The sequence below is a fragment of the Sinocyclocheilus anshuiensis genome, unplaced genomic scaffold (assembly GCF_001515605.1).
Source record: "Sinocyclocheilus anshuiensis isolate Anshui unplaced genomic scaffold, SAMN03320099.WGS_v1.1 scaffold49, whole genome shotgun sequence".
Classification (NCBI taxonomy): domain Eukaryota; kingdom Metazoa; phylum Chordata; class Actinopteri; order Cypriniformes; family Cyprinidae; genus Sinocyclocheilus; species Sinocyclocheilus anshuiensis.
The window spans coordinates 687,671-703,540 of NW_015539863.1; the positions used below are offsets into that span (position 1 = coordinate 687,671).

The 15,870-nt window shown below is 38.2% G+C and overlaps 1 protein-coding gene across 5 annotated transcripts in view; it reads left to right on the top strand.

Moving 5' to 3' along the window:
• LOC107684944 (protocadherin-7-like) overlaps positions 1-15,870 on the top strand; it is a 142,084-nt gene that overhangs the window by 68,081 nt on the left and 58,133 nt on the right. For 2 of the 5 annotated variants that reach the window (XM_016481332.1, XM_016481335.1), the window contains exon 2: positions 6,869-7,085. The exons of 2 other annotated variants lie outside the window; for them this stretch is intronic. In XM_016481332.1, coding sequence (XP_016336818.1) covers positions 6,869-7,085 — 217 coding nt within the window. The remainder of the gene's footprint in view (positions 1-6,868; positions 7,086-15,870) is intronic. One more of the 5 variants, XM_016481333.1, reaches the window with a different exon arrangement.

Consider the following 15,870-nt stretch of genomic DNA (forward strand, 5'->3'; position numbering starts at 1 on the left):
CATCACAATATGGTAAGGGGCGTAACATTTCTGTCACACGCTTGAGGTATTCGGCCAATCACAACGCACTGGATAGCTGGCCAATCAGAGCACACCTCGCTTCCAGACCGATGAGCTTTGTAAAAATCGATGCGTTTCAGAAAGGCGGGGCATAGAGGAGAAACAATAATGTACAGTATGTGGAAAATAATGTGTTTTTTAACCTTAAACCGCATAAACACATTTCATTACACCAAATACACAAAATAATGTTCTTTTTAGCAACATCTTATGACCCCTTTAACGTGTTGTGCTCACTTTAAGACTTGAGAGGTTTAGTGTACGCGAGAATGTACATTTTTCATCTTAAGATTTGGAAAAATCCTGAAAATTCTGAAAAGTATCCAGGTAGAAGCCGTAGGGGCTTGTACATAGATGAATACTGACACATACGTTTTTTTTTTTTTTGCTATACTTGTAATTTTAAAATAAACTAGATTTATTTAATGCAACGTCATTTTGCTTGCTATTTTTAATTTAGCAGATTTATTTAATGCAGTATGTAATTTTAGATGTTTTATATTATACAATACAATTGTTAGCTTAAGGATATATTTCTACCAGATCTGACCTGTAAGAATGTATACTTTTAGTATAACTTAATGTAATTAGTTTACTGTCATATTTAGGGCTGCACGATTAATCGCATGAGATATTTAACGCGCATCTTGTCAGAAAGCCGGTTCTGTAATCAGCGGTAAATCTCCATCACCTGCGTGCTTTCACATTGAGCAGCATTAACTACACAGAGCCGTTGTTCACTGATGAGCAGCGCAAAAAATCGCGCGAATATGAACGTGGTTTAGCGCAGCTCGTCAGTGAACAACAGCTCTGTGTAGTCAATGCTGCTCCATGTGAAAGCACGCTAATTACAGAACCGACTTTACTAACAAGATGCGCATTAAATATCGCATGCGATTTATCGTGCAGCCCTACATCTAATATTTCATAAGAATATTGATATATATTTTGTTTTCCTATTCAATTGTTTTGTCTCCCAAAATGTGTAATAAACATGCTTTTAGGTGTCCTCTTCAGTGGACAAGTATGAAATGATGTTCTGTTTCATAAGAGGAAGTCATATTTTGATTTGAAACCCCATTAACATTTTCCTGAGATGTTGATTTATGACAGACAGTTTAAAAATGAGACAGATTTAAATGATAATTACAAAATATTATCATATTTCCATAAGAGTGTCACTAAATTAATATCAGACATATTTGAAGACCAAGGAGAGGGAGTGGTCATAGTAGAGGACACCTAAAAGCATGTTTATTACACATTTTGGGAGACAAAACAATTGAATAGGAAAACAAAATATATATCAATATTCTTATGAAATATTAGATGTAGGGCTGCACGATAAATCGCATGCGATATTTAATGCGCATCTTGTTAGTAAAGTCGGTTCTGTAATTAGCGTGCTTTCACATGGAGCAGCATTAACTACACAGAGCCGTTGTTCACTGACGAGCTGCGCTAAACCACGTTCATATTCGCGCGATTTTTTGCGCTGCTCATCAGTGAACAACGGCTCTGTGTAGTTAATGCTGCTCAATGTGAAAGCACGCAGGTGATGGAGATTTACCGCTGATTACAGAACCGGCTTTCTGACAAGATGCGCGTTAAATATCGCATGCGATTAATCGTGCAGCCCTAGTCATATTAAATTAAACCAGTTCATCTAGATGATTTTTTTTCTACACTTGCTTGTTATTTTTAATTTAGTAGATTTATTTAATGCAATATGTCATTTTACTTGCTTGCTGTTTTTATTTAGCAGATGTATTTAATGAAATGTAATTTTGCAGTATAAAAAAAAAGTGACATAAGTTAACCTAAAATGTTCTTCATAATGTGAGGTAATGTGATTTTAGTGAAGCTTAAAAATAAATAAATAAATAAAACTGAATCATTCTATATTAGGTTAACACCAGCAAAACTAAATACAAATCTAAAAAACAAAAAACAAACAAAAAAAAACACCTTGAGGTAGTAATTGCAAGTTACGTCATTTTACAGTGTAATCATTTAATATTATCAAATGACAATATATAATATATAGTAAAAAGGCTTTTGAACTGTTGACTGTTTGCATATTTGACTGCTGCACATTCATAACTGAATTCACCGGGAAAGTTTCCATGGGTGTGGGAAAATTAGGTGCATGAGAAAACACACACACACACACACACACACACACACACACACACACACACACATATTCCTTATCTCTTTACGAAGAATCAACATTCTGAATATCGGAACATCAAAATGCTTACCTGGCATGCTCACAGGGCTTGCTTTTGGGTTAGCTATTCAACCCAGCTGAATTTGAGTCTAAACAACCTGTAGCTCATTCTAGATATGATTAGTTATTTTGACCTACAGTTGCGTTACCCTTGGGCTGTTTTGTACAGTGGCAGCTTGATCAGATAGCAGTCTGTGGTTCAGCCTCAGGGTGCTTATGAAAATTTGAACAGAGGTTAATTACAGGTTCTAGCAGCAGGCCATCACATCTAGACACTGATGACTGATTAATGTTCGTGTTTATGGTACTAACTACATCCAACACTTCTACCAAACTAACCACATAAGTTGCATTTTCTTCCTGTCTGCTGTATTATCTCATCCAGTCTTCTCTTCCTTCAATTGATCTTCTCCTTTCCTCTCTTGTCTGCTTGATTGCAGAAAGACACAGGAGGCTTTAGAGTTTGTGTTTTTGGCTAAACCACTGCTCTTCATGGTTCATGGATATAAGTCATTCCACTACCCACATACACCCAAGATACGCAAACACACACACACACACACACACACACACACACACACACAAAAGCATTTTTTGCAGTGCACACACACACACACAGATAGTAAGAAGGGGGGGAAGGTTTGAAGAGACAAAAACATGAGCTTGTTTACAGAATAGAGTTACTTTTGAAATGAATGCAAATCCACTGGGTATTCTACTGGGTTTTTTAAATAGTATTTCCACCTACGCTGATGAAACCCCCTAAAATTACAGGTATTCTTGTTTAATTGTATTTGAATAGTGCTTCAGTTTCCATCACTGCACATTTAATATTTAGCATGTATTGCCTTATAAGTAATCGGCTGCACTGCTAACAAGAAAAGATAAAACATATATATGCATTTATTTATGAATGAATATATATGAATTCATGTAAATTGGGACACATTTTGCCATTAAGCAACTTGTTATCAGACATGGCCATAACCTGACCTCCATTTTTTTTTTCAAAGAAGATCACAAAGGGTACGTGTCCAGCAGAAATGGAAGCCATGTGCATATCATCAGGGGGTCTTAAAGCCTTTTGTACATGAATGTACAAATATATGTGCAATATTTAATTAAATCCGTCCTTCATAAAGCTGCTTCCACGGTAGGGAAGCCCAGCCAATCAATGCTCAATCAATAAACCGATCTATCTATCTTTGCATGGCCAACCACTTTCCCATCTCACCATTCTTCATGCATGACATTCATTGACTCTTATATTTGAAAATCTCTTTTGCACCAAGCATAATGCCACACTCTACCAATTTATCTAAAGTTCAGTTCATTTGTGGGTAATTTAAGCCTCAACTCCTCAGTGTAGGACTTTGATTGCTGTCACACTTAGCTGCAGAGACAGCCATTTCATTTTGGAGGTAGAGTGAGAGAATGGCGCTTTGATACATAAACATCATTTTGATCCGTTATTTCAGTGCAATAACGAGACCCCCTGTGGGCTTCTGTTTAATTATGCAACAAATGTTTGACTATCCAAAGTGAAACTTTTAAGCCCATTAATATTTATTTCAATTCATTTGTTGAATGTTGATTGTAATTACATGGAAACATGATTTATTGCTAAGATTTCTACATTAGCCAGAGAAATTAGGGAGATATATAAATAAATTAATTAATGCAGCAATTAATGCCAAATGCCAAATGCATGCAAGTGGCTTCTTTAATGTTATTAGAATATTTTAGGTATTGGCTACTGTGTGATGACATAGCAAGTTTTTTGTCAGTGCTCAGACTCTCATCTCTCATTTTGGAGAGATTTTGTTCAAGGGCATGTAAATGTGCAAACACATGTTCATTATAAATGCATAGACGTTAAACAGCCATTTGTGTGTGTGTTTGTGTGTGTGTGTGCACTTCTTTACATTGAAAGGCAGGTCCTACTAACCTGACAGAATACAAATGCCGAGATTATGGCGACTTGTCAAATTAAAGGGACAATTTGGAGTAATGATGAGTGTTAGGCCACTCATTCTGAAAGGCAGCGAGTTGGAAAGAACAAGAGGAGTGAATGATGGTGCTCTGTCTTGTTTAATATTCCTGAAAGAAAATGTGCAGTGACAGGAAGTGGGGCAGCGGGGAGAAGGCCAGAGGCAAACACTTAGAGACGCTGCTGCTTTGTTAGTGTCTATTTAATGCATCAGTCGAACTTTTTGCTGCAGTTATAAAAAAAAGAAAAAAAAAATGGTTGGTGTTTATATTTATTTAGAGCCGGGGTCTACAACTTTTTCAGACCAGAGTTCCCTTGTTGGATAGAAAGACAGAGTCAGGGCTGCTGTTACGTGTAGTATAAAACTAAATGTTATAATTTAAACATGATCTATAAAAAAAAACTTTTTTTAATTTTTTTTTTTTTAGCCTTTTTTGCATAATAATAATCAGTGTTTGCATACAGAGTGTTTCAGTGTTTGCATTTTTTTTTTTTTTACCTTTGGTTGATTGGAGTAATGATGAGTGTTAGGCCACTCATTCTGAAAGGCAGCGAGTTGGAAAGAACAAGAGGAGTGAATGATGGTGCTCTGTCTTGTTTAATATTCCTGAAAGAAAATGTGCAGTGACAGGAAGTGGGGCAGCGGGGAGAAGGCCAGAGGCAAACACTTAGAGACGCTGCTGCTTTGTTAGTGTCTATTTAATGCATCAGTCGAACTTTTTGCTGCAGTTATAAAAAAAAGAAAAAAAAAAAATATATATATATATATATATATATATATATTGCTTTTTTTGGTTGGTGTTTATATTTATTTAGAGCCGGGGTCTACAACTTTTTCAGACCAGAGTTCCCTTGTTGGATAGAAAGACAGAGTCAGGGCTGCTGTTACGTGTAGTATAAAACTAAATGTTATAATTTAAACATGATCTATAAAAAAAAACTTTTTTTAATTTTTTTTTTTTTAGCCTTTTTTGCATAATAATAATCAGTGTTTGCATACAGAGTGTTTCAGTGTTTGCATTTTTTTTTTTTTTTACCTTTGGTTGAAGTTAAAATAATATCAAGTTTTGTTTTGCAAATTTTTCATTAAATTTCATTACATTTAATTTTAATTAATTAATACATTTATAATGAAGAAAAAAAATGTTCTACATCAAAGTATTACCTTGAAATTTCCTGTCAAGACCATCATAAACAATAACAAGTTTTCTTTCTGTTGAATTATGTTTCAACACACACACACACACACACACACACAGAGAATAAACAGCACCGACGAGCAGTGTAAGTAAGTAATCGGCTGGAGAGTGAGACACAGAAAGAATGATGGGAGGGTGGAGGGATCACTTCTCCTCCATTGCCTCTTTTTTCCCCTCTGCTTTCACTTACCCAGACAGGAAGAGTCAATGGTTTAATTACAAGGCTCCAATGCTAGTTAAATTATCAAAATTTAATTTCCACCTTTCAGCTCTCTCTCTCTCTCATGCTCTCATTTTCTCTCACTCTTCCAGCCACTCATTTAGCTCAAAGCCCATATGTATCCCTTATCTTAATATATTTCATTGGGATATGAAGGACAAAAAGTCTTCCTCTACTGGAGCAGTTAAATCAGGACAACAAATTCATTTTCCCATTTAAAAAAAAAGTCCTAAAGGGTATCAGTATACCACCGTAGCAAGACGTTTCGCTTTGATAACAGCAGAAAACAAGTACAAAAATAGTTCATCACTTGATTTCATGAATATCTGGTTCTCTTTAATGAAATGAACCATATCAAGTAGACTTCATGTCCTTCCTAGTTTAATTTGTCTCCCAACTCTCTTTTTTGCTGGATCTCAGCACAAACCGAAAAAAAAAAAATTGTCTCCCTTCCCGGCTCACTGTCAGTCATCTCCTCCGATCGTGCTGTCTTTTGTGTCATTCCTCAATTGAGACAATCCGAGAGAAAGAGGAAATGAAAATCAAAGGTTCAGAGCGCAGAGCACAAATTCACACGAGCCTCAGTGTACCAGTTTATTACTCCTGTGTACATCCTTTCACCTATTTGTTCTTTAGTTACTTTGAAAAATGTGTGTGTGGATCCATGCGCTTGTTTATTAGCCTGTAGCCATGTGTTCCATTCTATCTCCCATCGGGACCATACTTGCTCCTCTTGTCCTGTTTTTGCTATAAAGTAAACCGCACAAGGAGACTTTGACGTCCTTCACCCCTCCTCCGCTATATTTAAACCACAATGCCAAGTGTGGCATCTGTACTTACTCCTGTGGGCACTGAACTTACTATCCTACCATTTTTGGTTCATGTGAGAATCATTAAACAAGTGCTGTGAAGCTCATTAGTATTGTTTTGTTTATTTTTTAGCTTCCCTTGCCGGGCGCTGCTTTCAAGCTACGTGTAGACATTAATCCAGTTGCTGTTTGTGTCGTTTTGTAGCATGTAGCGCAGTGCGCTAATCTAACTAGAGCTACAGCAAAGTACTTTCACTCAGAATTATCCCTCCCACACCCCCCACAAAAAACCTACCCATCAACCCTCTTCTTCGACCTCTTCAGTCCAGTGACCCCCAGCAATCTCTTCTCTTGTAGCCGTTCCGCCGAGTGACCTTCTCGGTGGTGAGCCAGCCACAGGACCCGCACCAGGGCTCGCTGCAGAGCTGCTACGACAGTGGCCTGGAGGAGTCGGAGACGCCCAGCAGCAAGAGCTCGTCCGGCCCCAGACTAGGTGCCCTCCCTCTACCCGAAGACGCCTATGAGAGGACTACGCCCGATGGCAGTGTCGGTGAGGCAGAGCATATGGAAAATGGTAGGGGCAAACACAAAAAAAAGATAAGTCAGAGTTAAGCTAAACAGCTAAATAAAAAGAGACATACTCATCAGTCAACAAGATAGGGAAATTCTCACAAAAGGCCACACACTCACACACAGCTACGCTGACACTACATATTTACAGATGCTGGGTTATTCGCAGATATGAATAGAAAAGTCTGAATAGGCGGAAATTGCTAGGTTTGTCTTACAGGCTAAGTATGAAACTGTGATTGTAATGTTTAGTGCGACTGGCTCAACAGCTCACAAGTATTCATAAGCATTAACATATATATACAGTTAATTTTTATTTGTTTTGCTGTGTTTACCCAGTAAGAGCTAAAGGTCGGTTAACGTAGTATAGCCTACTTGTTAGCTTGAAAACTCTTTTCTTGTAGCATCAGATGAGATCAGGGCTGCTTCATTGGAGACATAACTCATCTTCTAAACACCAATTCACAAGATATTTGCTTGTGTACCAAATAAATAGATTAAAATATAATTTTCTTCACTTTTACTGTGCCGTGGTGAGTTGAAAAACACATTTTCAGGAACATTTTTCGCTTGAGTAATTTTGGCTGTTTTTCAGTAATCACTGTCAGTATCATACACTGCCGTGCCTATCGCACTCTTTAAATTGTAGGGGTTTAACAGGTGAAAGGGCTTGAACAGTAAGAGCATGTATCTAGTTTCATTGTGGCTGAGTTACCTACCCCTTGTAGAAGCTCTCTGTGGTCAACAGTTATCTCCATTGTTAATGACCAACCAACCAATGTTGGGTCTCTATCAATGGAGCCACTGTTGGGGAGGTATTCGGTAGCAGTTGTCGAACATTAAGGGCTGTCTTGTCCACATTTGATACTTTATCAGCAACAGGTGTGTATTGTGTGAGCTCGGCGTGCCATTTTCTGTGGAATGTCTATTCTGCTTGTTCATAGGAGTACATGTTTAAGAACAGGAGCCAGGGTTTCTCTTAGAGTCAAGTTGTCAGGTCCATAGCACTAAATTTTGCCTTGTGTATTGTGTTACCTCGTTGAGACCGGTCGTATGACACTAAAACCTCATGGTTTGTAAAAGGTCGAAGGTCAAAATCTCACAAATGGACGCTAGACTGGGCAAACCACTGAAAAAATTAGATTTTTAACTTTATCGCAAGGAGAACATTGGCCTAAATGTAGATTAAATAGGCTTGGTGGAAGGGAAGTTGTTTTTGCCCACTTGCTGCGTTGGATCTGAAGCCTTTGCATTTGAACACTTCTGCACCAAATTAGCCTCAATTAAAGTCTGGCTCTAATTCAGACTAAGCTAAAAATAATTGGTCACTAGGAGATCAATGCAAGGCTGATTAGATCAAAACTGTGAATTTGGCCATCAGTCAGACCCAAGCAGGAGGGAAAATGAAGGAAATATATGCTGATGGGTATCGAAAAGATGTTTATAGTCTCATTTGTGACATTATCAAAAGACGTCAATATTTCCAAGGTTAGGAAAGTTAACAATGTATCTAATTGTGCTATCATTGCATTTATTCAGTCTCAAACTGTACAGTTCCAAGAAGTTATGGACATTTGGATGGATGAATGCACAGAGGTGCAGGCACACATATTCTCTCTGATGTTTTATTAGTAATCATTTAATGATCCGTTCGTCTTCTCATCTAGCTCTCTTTCTCTCTGTCTTCTCTCCCGTTTTCATTCTCTCTTGCCACCTCACGTCTCTGCCTTTTCCCTCTCTTCCTGTTCCATTCTATCTTTCTTGTAAGATCTTTCAAGGGCAGATACAAACAAACAGAAGAATCACTTTCTGATAAATAAAAGAGATGCCTCACCCTGCTGCTCCCAATCTTTAGGAGAATCAGTGTGTGTGTGTGTGTGTGTGTGTGTGTGTGTGTGTGTGTATGTGTGAGTGGGGTTTAGAGAGGGAGAGATATGGGGAAAATAGAAAAGTCAGGAGACTATGTTCGGCTTAGAACTGAGCAGAAGTGAACATTAGTACAATAGCTTATGCATTCAATGCAGTTAGAAGTTGACGCTGAAAATTTTCAAAGCTGATGTGCTCTGCTGGGCTCATGCATTATCAAACATCACACACACAGACTCATACACACTCAAATACACAGCCGGTTACACTTGCGTCCCAGCAAAGTTGCTGTCAATGTCTCTTTCATGACAGAGATGTCCTGAGCGTGTGTGTGTGTGTGTTTGTCTCTATAATTGGCTTAGGCATGCTGTGGGTTAGTTCCACTTTGGCAGAGTCTTTTGGGTCGGTGTTAGGTTCGTTTAATGCTTTAATGCTCTCTCTCAGGGGACTTAGACAACATCCATACTCACTTTTAAGTGTGTGATCATACCTCTTAAATGTAATTTAGATATATTTACCTTTCAATGCCTTAACACTAAAATACAGACTTGTTTTATACACAAAGTGGTCTTTTGATTATAGAAGTTACCCACTAAGGTGTTTTGAAGATCTGATGAAATATAATAGTTTTTACATTGCTATTTTTATATTTATAAAGTAGTTTTCATTAATACCCCTAGTTTACATGGGGTCACAAATCTTATTTTTCTTCTGTATTCTTATTTTTGTACATAAACTTGTAACTCCATATAGGTGATTATATAAATGATCAGATTAATATTTAGTAAGAAAGCTGTCCTTTGACAAATGCTCTCAAATTTTCACTTATTTTTATTTGGGTGAAACCTAAATTACACACACAAACAAATAATCTAATTAAATTAAACAATTAAATTACAATCCTTAAAGTTCATATTCTTTGTCAAATCAATTAGTCTTATAAAGAATATGCACCTTGAGTGCATGTGATATGCCCATATATATTCCAGGGAGGAAAATCTAAGCTTAAACAAAACTCTCTGCACATTTTTTATATACATTTATTTTATTTTTTTTACCAAAACAAGTGTTATTTGTCAGCCAAAAAGTTCAGTATTTGTTCAGTATATGTGTTTTCCAATAAGGCAGCTTTGTTTTGTTTGTTTGAAAGAAAAAAAAAAGTCAGACTTTTTTTATTTTTTTAATAGCTTAGTTGCAACACTGCAAGCTGTGCTTATTCATGTTTTGTGAGAAAATGAAGCAAGGTCGTCTTGCTCCGTCTGTAGCTCAACAAGACGGCAACGAATGGTGCGGGTTTTTTTATGTTGAAAGGATAACGTTCTCAGAGTCCTTCTCATGGAAAGCACTTAATTAAGTCAGTTAAATGGCAGTCATTGCCCCTCACAGTGCTGCTTCCCTAATGCTATATTACAGCTCTGATAACATGGAGTCAATTAAAATATGGACGGGAGATCATACAATCACACACACAGACACCCCTGTAGTTAACAGATGGGCAAACTGCCATCACTTGAAAGAAAGATTCAGTAATTGTGGTCATTATGCTTGTGGAGGATGTGTGTGATTGGGATCCTGGTGAGGTTTTTGTTGTGAGTGTGTTTGTTTGTTTTGGGATTAAGGTCATGGCAGGAACTGGGCGTCCCCCTAATGAAGAAGCCCTGCTGTGAAGATGGGTTTTCCAAAACACATGCTCTCTCTCTCTCTCTCCCACTCTTTTTCAATTTCTCATGCACGAACAAATGTCAATGCAGCACACGCTGCACAAACATATAACATATCGACAGTAAATAATGATTAGATATTTCCTCCTTTAATGTGCACGTGAATGTACCTGTGAAAGAGAGTGTGAGCGAGCGAGCGAGCGAGCGGGAGAGAGACTGATTGACTCTCTGAAAAAATCCCGCTCTTCGACTTGCTCGTTGTCAATCGATGATCATCCAGTCAATACATTTGCTCTACTCCTCGTTCTTATCTCTTCCTTCTCTCTCTTCACTCCCCTGTGCTGAACCATGGGACTTGCATCTTCTCTCCCCAAGGGTTTTTCTGCTTTCCGACATCATCACTTAGATGTTATTATCCTGTAACTTTGTAGTTTCATTATGGCAGACAGACAAACAGATATAAAGACAATGCTTTAGTTTCCTTAGAGACAGTGGAGCATTTGCCAGTGATAAAGATAGGCTTTCTCTAGAGGAACACTGTGCAAAAATCTCTGACCACCGTTTGAACCCTGGAGACGTCGGTCTCTAGAGTCTGCTTGTTAAGCTTTAAGTGTTTCTGTAATCTTATCATGACTGCGGACAGATACTGGGTGTATAATATGTCTCAAAGCAAGAATTGAGATCTGGCTGAATATAACCTCATATAATCAACAGCTGCTCTCAGATCAGTAAAAGTCCAATGTTAGTGCAATTGGAGATGATGGGAAATGAAACGATCACTTCAGATCTGTTTATGAATCAATAAAAATGACAGGTTTTTATTGGCAATTGTTTCAGGAGTCACTTTCAGCATTCCACACTGATAGATGTAGATAGGGAAGATTGTATTGGATTAGCTTGATATTTGCGGTGTTATTTTGATTTGATTTGCTTGATTGTAGTACTCTACACTCTTAAAAATCAAGATACATTGAAAAAAAAAAAAAATGGTATAGAAACACTTTTCACTCAGAAATTACTAGTAAAATTTCACACTGAATTAAAATAGTATCTGCTTGTGTCACGATGCACACACACGAGGAACGAGGAGACACTGGAGAATACTTTACCAAGACTTTATTTGCACCAAGGAACCAAGGGAGACGAACACAGGAAGACGTTCACACGAAGACGTTCAACAGCGGACAGAGAACTAGGGACTGGGAACACTTTAAATACACACAGGAGGAGGGGATGACGAGAGACACCTGGGATCAATGAACCATCATGGGGAACACCTGGGACAAATTAAACATGGGAAAGGAACACCTGGGGAGCAAGACACAGACAAAACATGGAACAGAGTCTGACAGCTTGCTTGTATATATAGTGTATGGTTCCATGAATAACCTTTATGATCCATAGAACCTTTCTATTGTCCAAAAGGTTCTTTATAGTTGGAAAAAAGGCTAAGATTTTTTAACTTGTTCTTCAAACTAGAGGAAAAGAAAAATGGGGAAAAAACAACAACTTTATAGATACCAAACAAACTCACGTGTAGTACTAAAAAAATAATATTTGTTAACTGTACAATTTACTTGTACCTCTCAAGTTTGTCTTAGCAACTTGGCCATTAGCAAACAAACAGATAAATAAATAAATGAACACTGCGCATACACTCACTTCATTAGAGAAGCCGGATACAGAGGGCCAGATGGCAATGCCAGTCGCTTTTAATTAAAGGTATTCATATTTCAAGAGCTCGGTAGAGCCTCAATCCAATAAACCTCATTTTTTATTTCACCAGAACTCAAGCGGGGCCGATAATTGTAGAGAGCGAGAGATCACTAAAGCAATGACAAGCATCACAGGCCACCTTTACTGGCATTTACGTTCATTAGATAGTTTGTGTGTAACCTTTGCTAGTTTTGTTTGGACTTTGTGGCTTCAGTCGGTTTGGGACAATGGGAGTGAGTTGCTGTGGTTGGTGTGTTGTACGAGCGTCACGTCGGCAGACCTGAGACTCAAGGTCATTTGTTATAGTCACACAGCGCTAAAGAGTTAATAGAGCTCTTTATCAGAAAATTGGAATCAGGTTCAGGATTATGGGCAGGTTTCTACACTTGTAAGGTTGAGTGTGTGCATGTGACATGTTTTGTGGTTGATCTTATTCGCTAAAATATACACTTGCATTCTCATGTGTATTCTGTCTTACTGAAAAACAGTCACAGATCATTAAACAGGATTATTAACACCCGAAGCACAAATACTCATTCGTGCTCCGACCATTATTCAAACATTCATGTCTTGAATTCCTTTCACAAACAGGAAAAGTGCAATTGGTTATGCAGTTGTACTACAGATACTCGTCTCTGTGTTTGAGAAGATAAAACAGGTATTTCTGGTTAGTTAGTGGTTTGAATTGTGTAACCATGTCATATTTTACTTCACTCAGCAATTCATCTTCCAGTTGCTTTTAGATGAGACTGTCAGGACGTTTAGCACTAGGAGGTAAAAACGTGTGGATTTTCTTAATCAGTAATGAAACAAAAACAAGCTCACCTCTCTAGCGTGTGCAAACTTCAGGCTTTGGGAGTTCAGTGAAGTGGCAAGTATTGTTCAGGCAGAGTGCCATACTAGACCTGTATAAAACAAGCAGTATTTCACTTGTATTTCATGCCAAGTGTTTGTGTGTCACCTGGCTTTTGTGAATAGGTGGAGCCTTCCTGAACATAAAAGCACTAAACATTTTAGAAGCTCTGCAATTATGCAGGCATTCCCGATGTCTACAACTGAACTGCCCTCTAAGGTAAAAAAACATAGATAAAAATTAAATAAATAAATAAATAAATAATCTGGCTCACTTTGGTCTCTGAATTGTGGCTGCTTTGTTCCAACAGCCAAATCATCCACAATGTTGCACCTCAGGAATGTGTCTCTCATTATCTCAAATAATCCTAATTTATAAGTTCAAAGAGTGAGAGGGAGTTTAACAACAGAGTTAAGAGGGTGTTTAACCAAGTTATGATGGAATAAATGTTCAAGCACGCAATGTTTTTGTCAACAGTGAGTCAACAGTGTTCTGGTTTAAAACTGCTAATTTAGTTTGGTTGATTAAAGGGTTCGAATAATAGTACAGTATTATTTTGATTTCGCTCAGTTAGTTTTATATTTCAGTAAAGATGTTTTTCAGTGAAAGAGGACTTACTGGTTATCATGTCACATGTTATTTGTGCATGTTTTTCCGGCATGTTTGATTGACAGCGCTAACCTTTGGCATTCACAGCAGTTAGTTTCTTACCTTTTGATGTCCCGTTGTCACAGCCAATCATTCCAGGCATTCCCAAAGTCCTCTGACTGGAAATAACCCAGGGGAATAACGAGTCAGACATTTGCTGAGCTTATTGAAAGACTCCCAAGCTCCAAGGCTTGACAAGCCTTGGAATACATATTCAGTATTCCAAGGCTTGTTAAAAGGAATCGCACAATAGCCTCACAACATAGAAGATTTAGCATTTTATCTGTACTGCAGCCAAAGTATAGAGAATTCTGTAGCCCCGTTATAAAATTATGCAACTCTTTCATGTCAGAAAAATACTTTTAACCTATACAGAGCTGCATGGAGAGTAGTTTGAATATGTGTTTGAATTAAAATGCATAGGGAAAAACATGAGGGTAACATTTCACTCAGTCTCTCTGGTCAAATACATTTATTTACTGCTATTTTTAAGTTCTTGGAACATTAGAATGATTGTTGAAGGCTGTTTCTTTGAGTGCTCTTATTAAAATCCAAGGCAGGCATTAGCGGAGATGGCCGCAAGACCTTTCAAATAAATGAGACACTCACCATCACTTTGTGGCAAGACTTTGAAGTACCTGCAATCACATCAGGTATCGGATCAGCTTAATTACCGAGCTGGAAATTAAACATGATGAAGCGAGAATGGAAGGAGAGAGAGAGAGATCGGAGGAGGCCGAAAAGTCATCGAATCTGTATCTTAACACCCTGAATATCATTAACGATATCATTACCTGCCAACCATATCACATGACTGCTGTTTGCACCAATCAGACAACACCACCCGTCTATGTTTAGCTAAATATGATGGATCGCTTTGCGGTGAAGAAGAGATTAACAGCGGCCGTGAAGGTACTTTCACTATCTGCAACAGTTACCCCCCCCCCCAATAATTCTTTCTCTTGCTGCAAAATGTGATCCATTCTGAAAGGTTTTCCAGTGGTCCCTTTGGCATTGGCCTAGTATAAATCTGCCCCTGTTTTGAGATGTATGAGTAGACTACCACACTGCAGCGAGAGCTCAAGGCACGAGAGGAGGAAGATGCATCCCTGCAGCACCAGAAGCAAAGCCACTGAGGCCTTTGGCATTCTTTTCTTCTCTTCTTCCTTCCATTCACTCATCCTCCTTTGTCTTATTAAACAAGAAACAGGCTGGCATTCCGCTCGCAGAGAGAATGAATGTAGGTGAGGCAGAATGAGTGTGACAGGAGGAGAAGTTTCTGCACGTGTCAATTGGTGGCATTTGGGAGGTTCACCTCAAAGCTCTCGCTGTGCCTCTGTCCCGCACCTCTCAGCATGAACCGTGACCTTTCACGAACAGAAAAGCGACCGTCTCTCAAACTATCACATTTAACAGAATTAATCCCTTTCTTTCTAAAAATAAACATTGGGGAATTGTGCAACAGACAGACAAAAAGAAAGAATTCTGTCATACCTGCTCAAGTCATGCATTATGGCAGCATTTTCTTTTCATCAGCATCTGAATGTTTTCCAAGCAAGTGCCTTGATGTCTAGAAATTGCATGTCAATTGAAAAACAGTGCAAGGTCAGGAAAAGAAAGGAATCGTGGCGGCAGCTAGACAAATAAAATAAACACCTGACAGTTCAGGGAATTATTTTTGGCATTGCTTTTCATTGGGTGCCTGTTGTGAGGTGAATATGCATTGGCACATAATTATTGAAATGTCATGTAAAATATGCCTGGGGCCTGACAAATCTCATTCAAGTCTCTCCAACAACTATGCTCCCCACTGCGTTTTGAAGGTTCCGTCTTTTTCGGGCTGCAAATAGTGGCAAAGTAGATGGCCAATAGAAATGCACAAAGCGCACACACGTGTTCACCCAGCCTTACTTAGGGCCAGGTGACGTCAGTCAAAACAGTAGATAAAACTTTGGTAACACTTTCTATGAAGCCCGTATTTATAATACATTGTAAGGGTATTCTTAAGGCATTATAATGAATGCATAATGCATTATAAAAAAACT